Source organism: Cuculus canorus, chromosome 8 (genome assembly GCF_017976375.1).
Source record: "Cuculus canorus isolate bCucCan1 chromosome 8, bCucCan1.pri, whole genome shotgun sequence".
NCBI lineage: Eukaryota > Metazoa > Chordata > Aves > Cuculiformes > Cuculidae > Cuculus > Cuculus canorus.
The window spans coordinates 6,447,211-6,467,755 of NC_071408.1; the positions used below are offsets into that span (position 1 = coordinate 6,447,211).

At 38.3% G+C, this 20,545-nt stretch overlaps 1 protein-coding gene across 1 annotated transcript in view; it reads right to left on the bottom strand.

The window, feature by feature from the left end:
• Positions 1-20,545, bottom strand: part of KIFAP3 (kinesin associated protein 3) — a 70,767-nt gene that overhangs the window by 42,581 nt on the left and 7,641 nt on the right. Inside the window, exons 4-10 of the mRNA XM_009559858.2 lie at positions 19,702-19,757; positions 19,050-19,191; positions 17,962-18,061; positions 17,080-17,204; positions 16,519-16,617; positions 15,621-15,799; positions 13,302-13,464 (exon numbers count right to left, since the gene is read on the bottom strand). Coding sequence (XP_009558153.2) covers positions 13,302-13,464; positions 15,621-15,799; positions 16,519-16,617; positions 17,080-17,204; positions 17,962-18,061; positions 19,050-19,191; positions 19,702-19,757 — 864 coding nt within the window. The remainder of the gene's footprint in view (positions 1-13,301; positions 13,465-15,620; positions 15,800-16,518; positions 16,618-17,079; positions 17,205-17,961; positions 18,062-19,049; positions 19,192-19,701; positions 19,758-20,545) is intronic.

The following is a 20,545-nucleotide window of genomic DNA, read 5'->3' on the forward strand; positions in this document are numbered from 1 at the left end:
ACAAAAGAAACAGAAAGCACAAACATCCTAGCTAATAAATTTAAATCAGAAATGCAACATTAAACAAAAAGAAGAGAAAAATAAGAACTACCACTAAAATGTCTTGTAGAAGGAATACAGTGCCTTTTAAGTTATACTTCGATTGTTTTATTATCCTGAATGATAACATTATCTTGTGGGTGCCTTTTGCGTTTCCCACATTTCAAAGACAACATTAGTATATTTTTACATCAATACTTATCAAAGAGAAAAGGATTCTCAAAAAAAAAAATGGAGCAGTTAATGCGAGTAGGCTGTAAAGCATTTAACTAAAAGGATCTATAAAACCAACTTAGACAAACATACAAATGTTTAAGAACAACACAGACGAATTTGATCCTGACTCACTGCTGAAACCTGGATTGAGCATTCTCTTGAGCTCTCCAGCCCTACATTAGCAGGATACTGGATATAGACATGATAAAACATTTATCTGAACATTTATGTTAGTTAGACCAGGATGTAATAAGGTCACCAACTCAGAATTTAGGCACAGTTCTTATACAACTGATCAGAAATATCCTACCTTCCACTTCTATTTAAGCTAAGTTAGAACATATCTGCTTAACACTTTGGCAAAGCACCAAGACCTCAAACGGGAACCAACACAGTTAAATTTTTCTTCTGCATACATCATTGCAAGCTGGAATTTCCTTTAAGCAGCAAGGCTATGATGCCTTTACCCTAAGAATGCAGATTTGTGCCTCTTTTCAAAACAGAATTACCAAAAAAGACTCACAAAACCCTTCTGGCAGTTGCCATACAACAGTGAAGAATTCTTTCCTGTGCCAAGCCTAAAAACATAGGTGACCTTTTAGATCCTTCTGGATTCTTACCTGTTTGAGAAAGTGTGACTCATATCACAACTTTCCATGCACTTAACAGCTGGAGAAAGGATAATGCCAAATTCGAAAGTTACTCTGGTTATTACTGAGATAAAATCCCAGACGGTATTATAGTTTCTAAAGCACACACACTCTGTTTTAAGCAAACAAAATGAAGCGTTTATTACCTTTTGTGCTTCTCTTGTGACTAGTCATCTTACCTACCTATTCACTTGTAGTGACACTGTAAATCCAACAATTACATGAAACAAACTTCCCATACATACAGCTAAAGGCTTCTCCTAGTATAAAAATTTAAAGAGTAAACTATGCCTTCAAATGTCATGGGCTAGGAGAAAGAAGCTGTTTACACTGCTCTTAACACTTCTTTCCATGCCTCTATTTAAGACTCAAACATCAAGACTTGAATTACAATTACACTTTGATGGATAATGCAAGAAACGCCAAGTGAAGTAAAAGCTAAGCCAGTTTAAAAAGGAGACAGTTGCAAGAGTGAAAACAAACTAGAGTGAAGTTGGACCAGACCTTTAGCAGGTATGAACTGGCAGGCATTCAATAAGAATGATGCTACTTTACATCCGTTTAACTTTTGTCCTTTATGGTTGGGTGTTTTGGCTTTTTACTTTTTTTGCAAGCTTCATTTGTGCTAAGATAAAGCATCAGCTAAGATATGGTCTCACATTTGGTAGCAATAGCTTTTTCCTGGTATTTGGCAATACTGGCAGCTTATTTTAAAATAAATTAGCCTGCTGTAGCAGCAACAGCCTTCTGGTTTTTTTGAGAAGAAACTCTTTCCATCATTTCTCTCTCCTTTTTTCAACGGTCCAGCCTGCTGCAATAACCCTTCTGCTGCCTGAACACCACCTTAGGTATGAGTGCTGAATGACATCACTGCCTCAGCTTTTAAACTACCAAGAAATATAAAAAGATGTAGATAACCTAAACTGTGAATTATATCCAGAATTCAAATCAAGTTATTTTATCTGAATGAACTCTGTAAGAGCTGTTTTTTAATGAATGGCACTTACATCATTCTCCCAAAGTATGTTCCATAAAATTTCACAACACACAAAAGGCAAAGACAGTTACAGCTTCAAAAAGAAGATCTGAATTTAAATTCCTCCATGCTGTGCAGTTAACTGACCCCTCCTCCCTCAATTCCTCTGCCCTACTGTCCCCACAGGGAACAGAGAAGGGTGCAGACCATTTAAGTCACAGACACTTATTGGACAGCATCAGCAAGGAAGTATTTTTCAACTGTGAGTAAACAGAGGATGACCTTTATTCTACTAACTTGAAGATGAAAATAAACTACAGAACTAATAAACCACAGAACTAAAGCTAAAGCTAAGCCAGCTTTTAAATATTTAATGGTGTATGCAATTTAAGTTAAATTTCATTTTAATTTCCCAGAAAGGAACAAATTTCAAGCTGATGTCTGGAAGTTTCACTGTTCCACTTTCCTTATGGAAGCACTATGGTGGAGAAAAAGGAGAACCTCCTGACTTTTTTCAGTCTTCATGCAAAACAGTGGCAATTAATGATCCAAAGAATCAAGCACTTCACAAAAATCAAGAGGAGGTGGTGGCTTCCAAGCACAGACAGCATGATTTAATGCAACTCTTAACCCTGTGCTCAGTTAGGAAGCATACAGCCTATTGGAAACCATGCATAACTAGTTTGTCAGAGATTAAGAAGAGAACAGATGCAACAGCTACAGCATTTTAAACACTAAGCATCATCTTGCAGGCTGAAGATTGTATAAAAGGGTAAGAAGCCACAGGCTGTTTGAAAAATCCAAGCCAACTACCATCCTTTTACACAGGGACTTCAATCCCCAAAATATACGTTGGCAGCTATTGACTGTTACTTAAATATGCTACTACCAAACCTAGTCTTTTTTAATTACTTCATACTCATCTGAATGCTAATGAATAAAGCCTAAAGTCAATCATTGTTTAGAGACTTGGCCATAAATATTTCAAACCCTGCCCAGGTCCTGGCTGGAAAACAGCTTTCCGAAGCATGGAAGTGATACCTTTTCTGCTATTTTTGACCACTATTGAAGGCCACACATGAAAAAGCAGACATGGCTAGAAAGACTTCTTTATGACTTGGTACAGTAGGCATCAATTATTCCTCTAACTAGAAAAAGCAAAGGAGAGAAAAGAAAAAACAGATCTCTGCCAAACGTGTTCATAAAAATCACCAAAGTTTTGGTGGGATGCCAGAAAGTTGTGGCCTACAAATGCTGGTAGTTTTGAGCACCGAGGTTTTTATGACTGAAGGTGGAATAGCCAAATGGCCTAAAGCGGTAAGGGCAGCCCTGGAAAATAATGGCCTAGTCATTATGGATTCTTCTGGTATTTATGGCAATAAAACATGAATCATAATGAACTCATTGGATATTAAATGTGGGGGTCATGAGTACTTTGATAGGATTTCCACAAGAATTCACCATTAATTAACCAAATAATTATTTGAAAGTGTTACTGAATTATCCTTAGTTCTTATACAGCCATTCCAGAGAAATTGGTCATTCCCAGCTGAGTGCAGTTAATGCCTTAACAAACCGGTCATTAACTGCAGTTACTGATTTTGTGGGAATTATTGTGTTATAAAATACACTCAACAGTTTATAGAAACAATACTTAAGATTTTTTTTTGCAGCTGTAGTTCAGCTGGAGCAGCTGGGATGGAAAAACATCAAGTCCCTCGGGCTGTTTTCACAACTAGTTTTTTGCAAATTAGAGAGGGAAATAAATACATGATGGGTTCTGAGTTCAAAATGGCTTCAGATTTTTAGCCTTTGAACATTAATAAGAAGCCATGTGCCAGTTCTGTGGACCAATGCCTGAATTCCACGTCCAGTTCTTACTAAGGTTAAAGATCTAAACGGTTCCAGTAGCAGAAGCTAAAGAAAAAATGATTTCTTGATCAGCAGATCAGGTCCTATATTTTGGTTGAGTTTATAAGCTTAAAATGAAAACAATCCTTAATTAACTCCACGAAAACAAAAGAGAAACCCTAAAGCTGTAAAGCTGAAATGCTAATCTAGAGTTGCAGCAGCATCATTCAGCTTTCAAATGCTGAAGTATAATAAAAATGAGAGTATGCATTATGGACTAAATTATTCAAATGTAACTCTATCAGTAATTCAATAATTTATAATGGAGATGGTATCTCCACATCAGATAAAAATATACTCCATCCAACGCATGTGCAAAACATTAACTACACTAAATCAAAACCAGAACAGAAATGAAGGTAAATACCTATTAAAATAGGCAGAATGAATCTTCATTTCAAACTCTGAGGTCAAATCTGCTACAGAATTAGGCAAATCAGAAATCGAGATGGATAAAAATGTCACAAACTGAACATCAGATTTATATGCTGTCTCACACTGCTGTCAGAAAACATTGAAATTAGGAGTTTATTCACATGTATCATAATTAGTAGTGATCTTAGGAAAGAAGTGCTTACCTCTATCATATTATGCCTTGCAACCAGCTCTGAAACAGTTGGAATAACTCTATCCATGTGTGGTTTAGACACATATTGGTTTGATTTACATATGTAAATATAAATCGTATTGGATATATCAGTTTATTTTATCAAGAGAACCTGAAACAATTTTCAAATCTGCTCATACTCAAGGAGACTAGGCATTGTAAATAATACACTATGATATTAATTACATACTAATAATCTCTCTTGTGCCACCTTTATGTTATTTGAAACCAGATTCATACCATAAGACTGACTTAAAACCCTGATTTTGCCAAGGTTGGAGGTTTTTTGGTTTGGTTTTTTACCCTACCCCTCCCCCCCCCCCCGAAGAACTAAGTACATGCCACACCTGAAACATGGATACATTTTTTTTTCTAGGAAACAAAGATGGAATTACAACAACTAATCCTAAGTCAAAGAACTAATCAATGACCAGTTTAAGTTAAGTTATATAATGTCAGTTATACACAAAAGTGAAGCTGCATATCTGGAGCCCCATGTTCAATTTCTTTGCCTGGAACTCAAGACAGACTGAAAAGTAGGCAGTAAACACCTCAGTGCTCATAAGACAAAAAGCCAAAGCTACCAGATAGACAACACAGTGCTAAACTTAGATATGTCCTTTTTAAGATTTGATCTTACTTCAGAAAAAAACCCAAACTTTTGTTATTTAGAATGTCCTACAACCAATTATACTTGAACTCCTACGAATTCACAGTGAAACTGGAAGTTGATTGGTTATAATATCCCATATACTAACCAAACCAGAGATAAATCAGTTAGAAGTTTGGATAAAAAAGAAAACAGGAGCAAATAAGATTAACCCTGAAGGAAAAATATAAAGCTACTTCTCTTTTGTCCACCAAAGAAATATGTTTTGGGTCACACTATCACCAAGGAAGAAAGTAAGACAGAAACCTAAAAAAAAACACCTACCTATAAGAAACTAGAAATTAGAAGAGTTGGTTCTTAGCTTGAATCAAACCAAGAAAACATCCACTTCCAAAGTAGGTGGAAAAAATTCCATGCAAAGCTGTTCCTTTAGAAGTCTCCACCAAACTATGTAAATTAAACACTATACAATTAAATGTAAATTTATAGGACACATAAATTTTGCTATATCTGCACTATATTGCATTAAACTACATCAACCGCTTCAGTTGCAATTCAGACTTCTAATCTTCTTGTTTGGAATTCAGTGGGAATGGCGGCTGGTGGTCTTCCATGCTCCTGGCTCTGCGAGTGCCCAGCTCCACAGCAGAGCAGCCTTAGCCCTGAACAGATGATGCAGTTCTGTTTCAAAATATGCCCCTGTAGGATGCTGTCTTCCACTTTGAGAAAGGGATGGTTCACCATATTGAAACAGAAACTGACTTTACCCATGTCTTCAAGTTGCTGAAGCACAAACCTGAGGTTCACATCCACTAACCTCAAAAAGTGGAGCTAAATATTGCTTGAGCTTTTGAGTCTTCCAGATTACAAGAATTAAGCTCTACATTATTCAAGAGATGCTGTTTCTGTGCACTCTTACTGACAAAGTCTTGGAAGAAAGGTAAACAATTCAACTGTATTTTTCTTATTGCAAAAACATTACAGTATTGTTATTTAAAAGATAGAAATGATAGCTTTTCCAAAAAGAATAAAAAGACATGTGATGCCCCAGCCTCATAAAGGTGTTTGCAATGACACTACTTGAATATGTAAAAATAACCTGTCCTGCAAAGCAGTTGTATGTTAGAGACCAAAGGCACAGAAACTCATTGTATAAAGACAGACTAACACTATACTTGCTACAGTGCAATAAACTGTTACGTTAGCCTATCTCTTCTGCCATCGCCTTGAAGGGTCTGAAGATAACACCATCAACTGACAAAGGATTTCTCACCTCAGCAACTGCAGACATGGGGAATCTGCAGTTGTTCTCCTGCACTGGAGAAGATCATCTGAGCAACTCTCAGATAAACAGCAGAAACTTATGAGTTAAGATGCTTCCACATTTCCAAAAGGGAAAGCACATTGTAACCTTCCCCGTGAAGGCCTCAACTTGTCAAAGTATCGGGATCTATGGGACTGCTACCTCTACAAAATTGTCCCAGATGATCTTTTGAGACCATCCCTCTTCCTGCAGCCTTGACAGGGCTCTGGAAAAGGATCTCCTCTCTCTTCTGCCTTGGCCTTCACACAGGCTTTATGCAGATTTTACCGTTGATCAGGAATACTAGCGTAAGTGCCTCACCCCTTCTTTATGGAGATTTTCCAAGAAACTAGAGCTGTTTGGTTGCGTTCTGTCATGCTTCAGGCATCCAAGTTATGCCCTGCAAAGCTTTCAGATGTCAACATTTCACATGGAAGACTACATTTACTTTTTACTGTTAAGTATTAATTTGCTCTTGCTATATGCAAACAAACAATTAAAAGAATTAAATTAATTACACAGTCACATACTGTAAACTCCACAGTATAAACACTGGCTCAGGGAACCCTTCCCATCCATCAGTTTAGTGAATTTCCAGCAACTCAGCTCCCTTGTCTTTAGCTTGCTGCCATCTTGCCACTTCTGTCCTTGCTGCTGCCACAAGCATTTCTATCTTCAGTCAACACTCATGAATTAGTTTCTTGTGTTACACTGAAGTTATCCTCTTCATTAAAAAAAAGCTAATAACACAGCTAAACACTCATGTGCACTTGTGACACGCTACAGCAATGAGCTTTCACTCACCTGAACAGTCAAAGGCTGAGTGTTCAGATTAGCAAGGATTCACCTGTAGAAGCTACAAAATGGAAAAACGCTGTTTCTAACTCCACACTGTGCTAAAAAGTCAGAAAAATGAAGACGATGGACTTCAAAAACTTGTACACTTATATAAAAATACGTTGTTATGAATTTCAGTTATTACTTCCTGACAATTCACTACAATTTACCAGTACCACAAAGCAAGGATATGGAAAAGCCTTTTACCTTAAAGTTAGCTGGGATTCTATCTCTGCCTCAAACACAATATTAGCGACACTGACACCTCTCTAGTTTGAGTTCCACATTTCTCAACATCAGAGGTCAATTTTTCTTTAATAACACTAAAGGTGGCTGCCTAGTCCACAGTTAAGGCATCTAACTAAGTGCTGGGTTCTAAGCTGCGCTGTGTGCCCAACACTCTCCTGGAGTCAGTTAGCCATGCTAGGCTTATTTGCATTTCTAATAAGGATTTAGAAGTCAAACGTTGAGACATTTTTTAGGTTTCTGTTTCTTTTGGCGGGGTTTTTTGTTTGTTTGTTGTTTGGGTTGAGGTTTTTTTTAAGCCTTGGCCATAGTCACCACCAATGATAAAAAACAACCATTAAAATAAATCCCTTCATAATTACTGCTTTCCAACAGACTGGTCCCTGTAGTTGAACTGTTACTTAATGTGCTTCAGCCAGCCTCCACTATAAAGGAATGGAGACACCCCAGGCAATATTCACACAACAAGTATTGGAACCAGCTGCTACAGAGCCACCTTAGGAAAAAAAGGTTTCTCAATTTAATTGGGAAAACAGGAGGAAGCATAAATTTTACTGCCATTAATAACTTCAAGCAATCCCGATATGACTTTACCTCACCCTGATGGCTGGACATGTGCTTTTTGTTAGGATCTTTGTCACATCTGACCCCTATTGTTTGCTCACTTGATCAGGTAAGAAAATGTATGTTTCTTTATAGGATAAACGAGGCCTATTAAAATCAGAAAAAACACTGCAGTAGCCTATAAGAAGCTGCATTTTCCAACAGATGTGTGAAGCTCCATAATAAGTTCATTACAAAAAGGCCAAGTGAACTCATAAAGAGAACACATCTACTTCAAGCCTTCTTAAAAAAACCTTTCATAAAAGGAACAGAGCATTAAAAACCCACAGCACTCCGTTAATTAGAGAGCAAAGTACTTCTTGGGTTTTTAAACAGCAGTCAACATATAACCCAAGTTGGCTGCAGACCATATCAAGACTTGATTGTTAAAAAATTCAACATACAACTGTTTGGCAATTTTTTGATTGGTCATTAAACCTAACTTGTAAAGAATGGAAAAACATCACAGAAATTTCAGCACTTTACAGAAAAAAGATTTTAGATAATAAAACTCTCAAAAACTCTATCAAGGAACCAGTGAGGACTAAATCAGACTGTCAAAGCCAGCCTCTGCTCTAGCTATTGCCAGCTTAAATAAAGAACTCAGAAGTTTGACCTGCTTTGGAGTTTTCAAGCTACTGCACAGCCCTTAGACTGCTACATAACACTGGGTGGATACTACATCTTAGAGTCCTGATACTAAGTCTTGGAACAACAAGAAATTAAGAACAACAGGCCAGGATGCTCACATTAATACGGCATATAGGCCCAATACATACTGGGACTGCCAAAATTATACTATTGCTACTTCAGACTGACTGTATTGTTTTTCAGAGCATTGTATGACAAATGCCTGTCTACTTGGCCCAATACAAATCCACAAAGCAAATTTTCTTTCACTCACTGTAATCTGTACTGGAAATCCAAGATGTTCATCGTCACCTAAAATCTTTCTGAAATTGAACATCCTGGCACTGCATAACACACTCACAGCCACATTCACAACCCTTCTGCACTTCATCTCCCACGTGGGCTGGTTTTGCAACTGGTACTGTTTTGTGACCTGCCCGTTTTTCAGCTCTCCAATACAGTGTTTAATCAGACTTCAAATTTTAAAATTTGAAGCATGTAATTTTGTGTCACCAAAAAGAGACACTTCAGTCTGACTTACAGGCATACTGGGTTTTCATTCTTTAGAGATGGCTTGCACTAGGAAGTGAGTGAAAAAAAAGATGGCACTTCAAGACCATACACACTCAGTACACCTATGAACTATCCAGCAATTCAAAGGGATGAACACACACATCACAGAGAAATCTTTGATACCTGCATGCAGCCAGACCTACTCCTTTTACCGTCTGAGCAACAACACAGTTTCCCTTAGACCAGCTTCTGCACCATTCCCTATCATGCATGGCTTTAAATTGAAAAGGGGAAGATTTATATTAACATTAGGAAGAAATTCTTCACAATGAGGATGTTGAAACACTGGCACAAGTTGCCCAGGGAAGCTGTGGATGCCCCCTCCCTGGAGATGTTCATGCCCAGGTTGGATGGGGCTTTGACCAGCCTGGTCCAGTGGGAGGGGTCCCTGCCCAAGGCAGGGGATTAGAACTGGATGGGCTTTAAGATCCCTTCCAACACAAATCGTTCTATGATTCTATGATTTATAGACTTTTGAGAGGAATAACTCACGGGTGGACACAGAAACCCCAGTACTGCCTGACACACCCAGTACCACCAGAAGCTCCTTCTGAACAGGGTTCCACCAAGAATAGTCTGCAGTCTGCCATAACACACACAGCAGCACTCAGCTGGTTCTGCTGTACAAACTGCCTGCTGTTCTCAGGGAGAATGTAAAACTATTTTGTTTCACTTCACAAAGGCTAAGAAATCACTCGGATGCAGCACAAAATAGCACACTTATTAAAAGAATGTGAATCACGAGCTGTGTGTATATTTAAGAGAGCGGTACTAAAAATTCTGTATTTGGTTTGGCCCATTAACTGAAAAACGAAGCGGATTTGGTCCAAACAAGAAGGGAGGGTTTTTTTATTCTTCCTTGTAGACAATGTTTTCTTCTGTATGCTGCCAGGGCATTTACTTTAGAAACAAATCACACAGCAAGGGGAAGAATTATAAAAAACCAGTAACATTTCCCTTCTGTTCAACAGCGGAAGAGCATTCCCAGGGATTAAGAAAACAGATTCACATCCTTCCTTTGAGCTCAGTACTGTTTCCCCCTTTTGGTGAGAATACTTTCCACAACAGCGAATACACTAACCAAACTCTACCATATTTGGAGCAAGTCACTTCACTACTTCATTTCAATTCTGTCATGCAAAACAAAATGAGAGCACTATAACAGGGAAGCAAACCTCCACAAAATAGCCTACAGTGTGCTGCTTTGGTCTCTCCTTCCACAGTGATTATTACAGGGCATCAAATCTGCATTTTCCACATTTCAGGCAAAGATGAAGTTTATACCACTAGGTGAATTCACATGAATTCTCACCTTAATCCACTCAGCCATACTTCACATATACCGGCATAGAAAGCATTCAAATAAAGAACTTTTAAAATAAAAAGATCACTCATAATTTCTAAGTATTAAAGCAAAGTACCAGTACAAAAACATTCTCCACAAGGCCCTGGTGACTCAATAACTGCAAGATTTTCTTAAAGAACTGAAGTCACACAAATCAACAAAATCTCCTTTCAATACTCTTCAAGCAGCTTGTGTATGGAAAAACCTGAACACAGCAGGCTATGTCAAGGGCCTCCACAGCTCTGCTTCAGCTTCTGATGTCAAGTCTGAAGGCAAATTTCCCTCAACTGCACTCAGTTCTTTGAGATTCAGAATGTAACAAAGATCAGCTGTAGTCGATTAACTTGGTTGCTTGGAGGGAGCAAGAGGAGTCTTGTCATAGACAATACTTCAGAGTTGTGAAAAGAAGCCGCGAAAATGAGCAAGTGGTGTTGACTGGCAAAGCTACATGAGGAAGAAGGCATTGGCACTATTAAAAAGAAAAGAAAAGGCTAATTAAAATGGAAAATAAGACTAAGCAGAATTTCTCATGCCCATGCTTTCAACAGCAGCCTCATCACTCTGAAGTGAGAACGAAAGAAAAAGGATGGTCCTTCTCCAATATATCCATGCCATACTTAAGTCTGTTCCTGACAGCTCAGTCAAAGCCAGTTCATCTCCTCCACATCCAGCCTCCACCTACATTTAGAGCCCTCCCAACCCCAAGCCATTAAGTGTCCCTTGCAAAAGGAGGACATCTTCCAGAACTGCAGCCACCTCAGGACTCAGCCCTAAACCGTTGTCTGATAGATCCTGTCCTGTCTTTTAATTCTTCGCAGTCTCAACTCTCCCCTTAAACACCTACTATGCTTAATTTATACTGATCTCAAATCCAGTGCTAAAGACTCAAAGGCACAGCACGCACAAATGTTAAATTTCAGTAGGCTGAGTCAACAAACTTGACCTCTTGGCATTAGGAGCTGTATGGTAAGTTGTCAACAGCTGCTGAGGTGTGTTAGCACTTTAAAGGGACCTGCAAATGTAAGCCGAAGGGTACTGACTTGAATAATGTGTGTTTAATACCCAAGTAACCTGTATAAAAGAGGCATCTGGCACATGATTCTTTTATTATTAAGGCTGCAGGCTTCCCCAAGACAGAATATGCAAACTGATGTATTTTAGAAATATCTGAATCGCTTTATCAAGAAAAGCCTCACAAATCGCAGAGCTGGCTTATGACACAAGTGACAGACCATAGTCTGGAAATACTAGCAGAAAACTTGCCGTAAATCACCCTAATAGCCACTTCAGGAGCAGATTGCAATTTTAGCAATTTAAACTAAACAGCCTTCCACACGGGCCTACTTACATGTCCAAGAGAATGGCATTTAAAGAAATTCTCTTCTCCGTATCAGAATCAGAAACCAGAAAGCAGACATTTCACTGATGAATTTAGTCTGACTATAATATTAAACGAGGAATTTCTGGGAGCAGGGACTTCTAAGTGATTTGTGTCATGCTTTGCTTGTGGTAACAAGTCCTATTCTTAGGCCACAACCATAGCTGCTGTACAAACAAAAGAAAGAGACAAGCTCCTGCTCCAAAATGCTTACAATCCCGGCCAAACCAGACTACCTAGCCAGACCCCCTCTCAAACGAGAGAAAATGTATTATTTCCTGACCAGCCTCTGCTTCTCAGTTTACTTTATTGCCAAATAACATTGCCTTGAAGAATACAAAAGTATAAAGAAGAGGGATTCCATATGCAATTTTATTTCTTTCATCTAGCTCAGCCCAGAGGAGGTTATCAACTGCAACCGTGGTTGTGGGACAGAAAGCTCTGAGGCATTTCAGGATTTAACAGGTAGCCGTTACATTAATCACCAACAGGATTAAAGCTTCCAAAGCAGTTTAAGTTTTCAGGGTATTATATATATTTGGTACTTGTATACCAAACAGTAATATGGCCACGTTGAGGTTGAATGTAACATTGAATGTAACATTCAAAGAGAGCTCAGATTCACTGTTGTACTCCATTTGTTCTGATCACATCTGGATACACCAGTTGCACCAAATTTTGCACACCCCAAACACAACCTATCTCAAAGTTTTAACAATGCCTTGCATCAGTGTTTCATGCACTTAGGGTTCGACAAGATCCTCAATTCCACTCTTGTGGCCAAATCCTGCTACCCATTCAGAATATCTACCAGAGAAGTCTCTAGACAGTATAAGCAAAAGAGCATACAAGGAGCAATAAAAACTTCCTCCCGAGAACGCCAGCATACAACAAGGCAGCCGATCCTCTACTTTTCCAAACTCTTTATTGTCTCCATGGCTTTCCCCTGTGGACAACAAAATAGTTTCACTTGTGAAACTGAGGTACTCACATGATCTTAACACAAATTACAGATTTGTCAAGCTGAAAGTCTAAAAATCATTACTGCCTAGAGTTGGAGCTGATAAAAGGGGGGAAATTTCTGAGGTGTCAGCTCACATGGTTTTCATGTAACTATCAAAACTATTTTTAAAGGCCAGAAGACTCAGTCAACAGTTTAAGAAAACGTAAGCATAAATCTGCTGGGAACATCATTATTTTAAACTTCCATTTAAACCTGTATTTGAAAAGATGATTTGAATGACAGAAGACTGGGATTAGTAAGGTCCCTTGGCAAAGAGAAGAGTGATGTCATAACTTCTAGGCACACTATATCATGATGGAAACAGCTTCACTGTCCCTGTTGAAATGTCTGTGTGAGAACAAAAGAAAACATACCTAGAAGTGCAGTCAGTTTGGGAAGCAGACCAACTTGTACCATTTTATTTCTCAGGCCTGTGTCAAAGGAGAGATTTAATAAGAGTCGAAGAGTGATGTTCAGCAGGTCTTCATGTTCACAAGGTACCATTTTCACAAGTTTTTCAACAATATCCATTTCAATCTGTATATCAAGAAAAAGAAAAATCCATAACCCATCCAAATTTAGCTTTGTCTTTAATGTAAAAGTCCTCTCAGTGTGTTATATATTCACACGTGCACGCATGCAAATACATATCCAATTTGTACCCATATGACTGTCAATGCATTTTCATCTGAAACAGCTTCACATCTTTGCGGCTCAAGTCTTCTAAATTGGGTTACTGGGTAATGCTGATTAAAAGTTTTTCAACAGAACAGTTCAGATGTCTTGGAAATATTCCTCACAGTTGGAATACTGCAAAAATGTGGTCAAGACATCACTTGCAAGACTAGACAGAAGGGAGGGAACTCATTTAAACTTAAATACAAGCAACCCTGGAGCAACTGACATTAGAGTCAAAGAGACACCCAACCAAGAAAGGCAGAAAATTGGCATCCAAAGAAGAATGTGAGATCTTTCATTATGAATTTCAAATGAACCCCTAGACAGAACTTTGCACGTGCTCTCAGAAGAGCCATTCCTGTACGTTCTTTTAATAAAAGCATCAAAGTCATCTTGAAACATGTATCACTTTCAAATTAAAAAGTGGAGTCCAGGAACTGAGAAGTGGTATCAGTTCCTGAGATCAAGTTCACTTTACCAGCCAGAAAAGACATCGGAGCATTGACTGGCAAGACTTCAGAAAGGTTTTAGTATCTCTTAAGCAACATTTCTCTGCTTTTATTTGACACAATCTTTTAAATGCATTCATTTGTTTCCCAGAACCTCCTTTGGCCAGAAGGAGGCACAGAAAATTCCTTTGCATTCTTCTAACTTTTGCATGTATATAGCTAGCCTTCCAGTTATAAATATACACAGAATTAATACTAAGAAAAGAAACTACAGATCTCCCCACATGCCATAGCGCAATAATCAAACAACTGACTGGATACCTTTGATCAAAAACAATCAGATAGCAGGAACTCCTACTCCACTGCTTTGAATTTAATATGGCACTTAAATACCAAAGGAAAGAATGTGCTATAAATATACATCGATTATTCAGTATTACTTAGAATCGGGCATTACACAAGTAAACTTGTTCCACTTTGCCTTCGACATCTTTGTGTTATTACCACATATAAACATTAGAACACTTCATTGGTAGCTTTCCTTAATATTATTGTGGAGAAAAAAGCATCATCTTTATTTGTGGCAAGAAATGCTTAAACAAACAGCTGGCCTGAAGTATACAAACCAAAAGTCTTTTCAAAACTGTTAAAACACTGCAATAAAATAACTTCAATTTTGTTTCATTTGTCTTCCCACTAAATCAAATGGAACACAGGAAGCATGCCAGCAAATCAGTGGGCTGGAGAGCTAATCCTTACTTTCCTAATGAAGTCCTTCAGGGCACTACACAAGTATAAACTAAATCAATGACCAGTCACCTGGAGAACAGTTTACATTCCCCTAAAAATGCGTGCTCGGCATCTGACTTGTTAAGAAACAGGATACCCATATATAAATAAGGGAGATACCTTGTCTGCCATGTCAGTGCATGTGCATGTGTGAATATACCAGTAAGAACGGTGCAATCAGTAAAGGAGGTACTCAGCTAGAGCTTAAACTTACAAAAAAATATGCTACAATTTCAGAAGTTTGAGAATTCACCTGGAAAAATGGTTAGGAAGAATAACAGCCCCTTCAGTAGTAGTGGCATGCTGCTATTGGCAGCATGAAAAAACAGTTGTGAGTCTCCTTTGAAGACCAAGTTAACCCAGGAAATAAGTAAACTAAATTAGTCTAGCAAACTGCCAAAGGGTAACTACATCTCTTTCCAAGGTAATACATGGCAGAGACAATAATAGGTTGTCAAAAGGGGAAGGGTCATGGACATCTCCAGAAGTGGGAGTATCACAAGACTTTGGGTACGGACTTAAAAATTTGGACCTTCACATATTGCGTTTTGAGGCAGCTTCACCTTTTGGGATGATAGTTCAAAAATTTTTGCAGTGTGTTACAGCTGGATGTTGTACTTCTTTCCTTTCGCTCATGTTACTAGTAACAAAAGAGGATAACCAGTGCTGCAAATACTTCATGTGGGAACAGAGATGTCTCCCTTCTTCTCTCCAACAACACAAAGTTTTCAGAGTCTATACTGTTCCCATATTGCAGCAGAGTGTTATGAGCCTTACCATATCATTTTTGTTCTCCATAAAAATGCTGAGTTTCTTCAAGAAAGATACAACCAGAATAAGCAGCTCAAAATTATCACGGTCCAGTGCTTTCACTAACATATGGACAATGTTCTTGTTTCTCATCTTCAGCTCAGTGCGAGTATCCTCAGCCAGATTTAGGAGCAGGTAAAGTGCAACTAACAAAGTCCAAAACAAATCACAGATCAAAGACAACAGAACTAAACACGTCTATATACACATTAAGTACCTAAGACCTTCACATTAAGTACCTTTCAGAAGCATTCCGCTCTCTTCCCAATGCAGTTTGAAGAAAACTGACAATGAATGCTTTTCATTCTTGTTTAAAAAGCATTAAAAAGATTGTAATAGTGGATTTGGAGAAAAAAAAAAACAAACACCACAAATTCAGATACCTACGGTCACTAGAAGCTTTTTAGATTTTCTTTTCTTTCAATTTCAACGGGAACCCTTCCCAGGAAAGCTTTGCCACTCAGATCATTTCAATCTAGCATTAAGTGTATTTTAGAACAAAAACTGAAATAGAACGAAAGCTATTCAACTTGAGTCAGATACAGACTAAGCTAAAAAAAGCAAATCAAACATACAAAGCCAAAATACCCAACTCCTCCCAAACCAACACCATGAGCAAAGAAAATTTAAGTGGATAACTTTTGCTATTTTTCCTCTAAGACTCACAGATCACTTTAAAAACTGTTAGCATAATATGAAACAATCTGATTAAGTACACATCTTATCAGTATTCTTTTGCAATGCTCTTCCGTATTCATCCACACACTGAGTATGTTTAAGACATCCTGGTTATAACAAGCATCCAATAGAATCCTCCACTCACGTTCACCCAACAAGGAAATAATATGCTATTTGGATCTGGTACCTCTGAGTAGCTGTTCCTGCTTGACAACCAGCCCTTGATATTTCTTGTAAGTTTTATCATAGTCCTTTTTCAGGGTTTGATTTTCAGGATCTTCGTCAAGTGAATTGCAGAAGTTAAGGAGTTCAGATACAAATTATACAGTCTAGAAGACTACTGTCCTCAAAGATGTTATTCAATCCCTAGTAAAAAGCTAGACATACATGGGACAGCCAGTGGGAAGATACTACCTGAGCAACAGCTTGCTACACCTGTAATCTGCAGCATGACTTTTTTTCTCCTAGTCTTGGATGCATTACATCCTAATAGTCAGCAAAAGTGTTCCTAAGACATGCTGCTGGTAAAATAAAACCTTTTTCTCTTGCGTTGTTTTAGTAACTGCAATATAATCTGTTCAGCTACCCAAACTTCTCACTCTTAGCCTTCTTCATATCCGCAATTATATTTTGCACTTTCTAATGAATTCTACTGCCTTCACAGAAGTTGCTGCATGCGTATAACTCAACAGCAGCTATGGAGACAAATCAGAAGACATCAAGCTGCTGCAGCATATCAAAAGGATATCAGCTTTCTTCTTTTTAGCAAGTTCTTCCTGCCAAAGCTCATGTCTCTTCAGCTCATGGTCTATGATATTCATACACAGAGCTCCAATTTTGTAATGTGTGATTATTCCATGAAACTGGGAAAAACTACATAGAAGAAAAAATGCCTGTGAGGAAAAAAAATAAATGCAAACAACCCCAAACCTGTTTTGATTTCTGTGGGAGCAATGTCCCACGACACGGCACCACATGAAGTGTTAAAAAAGGTATTTATTCTGTGCCCTATTATAACACTTCTTTATTGAAAAACTAGTTCAAAACAAAACTGATTCTTGAAAGCGTGAACATTTTTTCCAAACTTGTAGAAGTACACACAACACACAACAGTGTGTTGTTCCAAGTCAAAATAAAAACACATTCCAATTTTCTTGCGTAATGGAAAATCTTTTCTGATCAGCCCCACTTTTCATATTATAAGTGCTTTAGAGGACCCTCTATTCACCAAAAATATAAGAGGTCTAAAATCAAGTTGCAATGCAAATCACATTTGAATTATTTCTAGGCAGGGTATGCTAAAACACTGGCATATCTAAATAAAAGCAAGCACTCCCGTTTTGAATGCCATTTCTTTCCTGAAGGAACACTAAGGGAAATAAAATGTGGCACCTCAGTCTACAAGCTACGGGTCAGAATCCCTACTAGTTTCTTCCCAGCTCTACTACACCCTGCCTCACCATAGGGGGTCTTTTTGTGCCTCGCTTTTGTCACTTATAATGAATGTGTTTATCTCAGCAATTGTTTTCCTTGTTTCAGTAAGGTTTTGTAGCGCAGTGCAAAAAGAAGGAAAAGCCACTAGGCACAGAGAAGTTCCCTATGTCCATATACGCAGGAACTCCACACTCACCTTGAAAAGCAGAAGAAAATATAAATTATATTGGTAGCAAGTTCCACGCTTTGTTTCCAGTCCTCCCTCAGCACTCTAGCCAACGCACCCAGGGCAGTCTCTGAAGTGAAACAAGATTTTCACTTACTTTTCTATTCACTTTCCCCTATCTAGACCCTCTTCATGTACACCACGATCAGGATGAGAAAAACAGCACTTCAATGGCTTATCGTTCCCCTTCCTTCACAATTCTTACAACAAGCTTGTTTGCTGATGTTGCAGGATGGGTAGAGTACATACTGAATTTATCACTTATGTGAGGAATGTAAGGGTGTAAATAAATGGGAAAGGGAGCAAGAAAAAAAATTTATTACATTAACAAGACAGAACCTACCACCAGATTGGAGCTCTGGTTTGGAATGGTTTGAAAGGTCTGAGACGTTTACAGACTATAAGGTCATTTTTTCCACAGAAGAGAAGGGACAATGAGAAGTGAGAATGTATGTACATGCACATGGAAGTGTTGATGAAGAAACACTATTCCACACTGATGTGGCTCTCAAAATTCACATGGCGTAGCACATACATATGCAGAAACAAAATGACAGCTATGTGAACATCGTATCATGCATTCTGATAAGATTTTAAAATTAATCCACAAGCATATAGAGTATGGTGTGCTAGTTAAATACTTCAGTGACTCTTCCACATCTAATTTGTGAATTTCCTTGGAAATTGGACACCTATACTTATGTCAGTCTGCAAATCCCATTTTCAAAGCAAGTTTCCTGATGGTCAGGATAGAGCTCTAGATTCTCTTGTCTCTAGCAGCAACGTCAAGTGAAGTTAATTTAGCATCAAAATAACCAGGATAAGAAAAAACAGCTGAAGCCTACCGAGGCCAGGAAGATTTCTGTGTTAGGCTCATCTAAGGACAGCCTAAGAAGCATTCACTTGTAAAGAGATCCACTTGGGCTTTGGTAGCCAGTTTATCATGCACTGAAAAACCAAACCTACCAAACTACAGAAAACTGCAAATTAAAGGTGAAACGCTTTGCCCTTGAGAAGAAAGCACCACATATAAACAGCACAACGTTAAAAGAAGTTACCATTGACAAGCAGTTCTTCCAAATTATCAGGATTCCTAGCCAGCTGCAGGATGAGGGCAGAGCCGCGCACTTTGTCAGGAATGTCCTCATATAGTAACTCAATGTACTCATCCGTGTCATTGATATTGGCAACTTCATCGATCTGAAAGCAGGCATAAGCAGGGGTTTCAGGGAGAGAGAGATGTCAATTCTAGACTCACAACGTTATTCAATTGCAAAACAAAAGAGTGCGCAGCTTTGAGTTAAGATCTTAGGAAAAAACAAAATACAAGGGAAAAAAAAAAACCAAACATCAACACATGAGAATGACTGCCAATGAACAACAGGGAATCTGAGAAGATTTAATTACAAAAAACAAAGGATGCTCAGACACGACTCCCTGTGTCCTGTCCGATGTTCCAGACCTCACTTGCTGTCCTGCTGCGTGCTATAGTTGGAGGGAGAAGTATGCGAGTCAAATATTTTACCCTTTATGGAGATGATTTTTTTATTCCATTGTGCAATATTTCCAAACCAAGTTCTTTGTTTAAAAAAAAAAAAAAAAAGAAGCAAAAAACCCCCAGAATTCAGCATTTCCTCTTCTACCCTTCTTTACATAACCAGTTACTTATGTAGTAAATAGGGTTTGCATTTCTCTAACACCAATATTTACCTCCATTCCTTCAAATGGGGACGGATCTTTTGGCTTAGTGGTTTTTTCTTTCTTTTCTATAAATAAAAAGATATGTTTCCAGTTAATTTATGCAAATTCACAAACAGAAAAACATATCCAGTATTCTCACAGTACACATTCTGGTTAAATCAAAGCCAAAATTCTTTTGTGTCTAGCTGACCTGTTAGACTAACACATCTAAGGTATGTCAGGTATCTGAAGCTGAACAGGCACAGGGAGTAAAATAAACCCCCAGATGCATTTTGACTCCTCAGTCTAAATAATCAGTTGCAGCCCAGTCCGCCGGGGAGACAGAGCGTAATAAACCTTAGCGCAAGACCAGACTGACAAAACTCACTTCCACAGTAAGATACCTTAGCAGCTTTGATTCTGCTTGTACACTGTGGCAAAGCTGTCCTGTGATGCACCAAGACACACATATACAAAACAAAAGAGGGTGAAACGCCCAAAGCAATTAAAATCAAAGCATACAAATAACATTTATCTTTATTTTAAACTCAACCCATTAAGATAAGAATCCAGCTTGAGAACAAAGGTTACCATTTCAGGATTGCAAGAAACCTTCCTAACCACAAAGTAATACAGGATTGGATGTTAAATATGAAATTGGCCCCCGAGAAGAAAGTTTAAGATGAACTTAAGACATAAATAGGACTACCAAAATTCTTTGGCATCCAAGCAGAGGATTACTGTTGTCAGTAACAACTTCACCAGGAACTTAAGATGACAAGCTGTCTGCTAGGCTGTACCAAAGCCTGTCAGGCTCTAAAACTTCTCGCTCTGCTTTACAGAGAGTGCAAATTCAGCCTAGGAACACTATCTA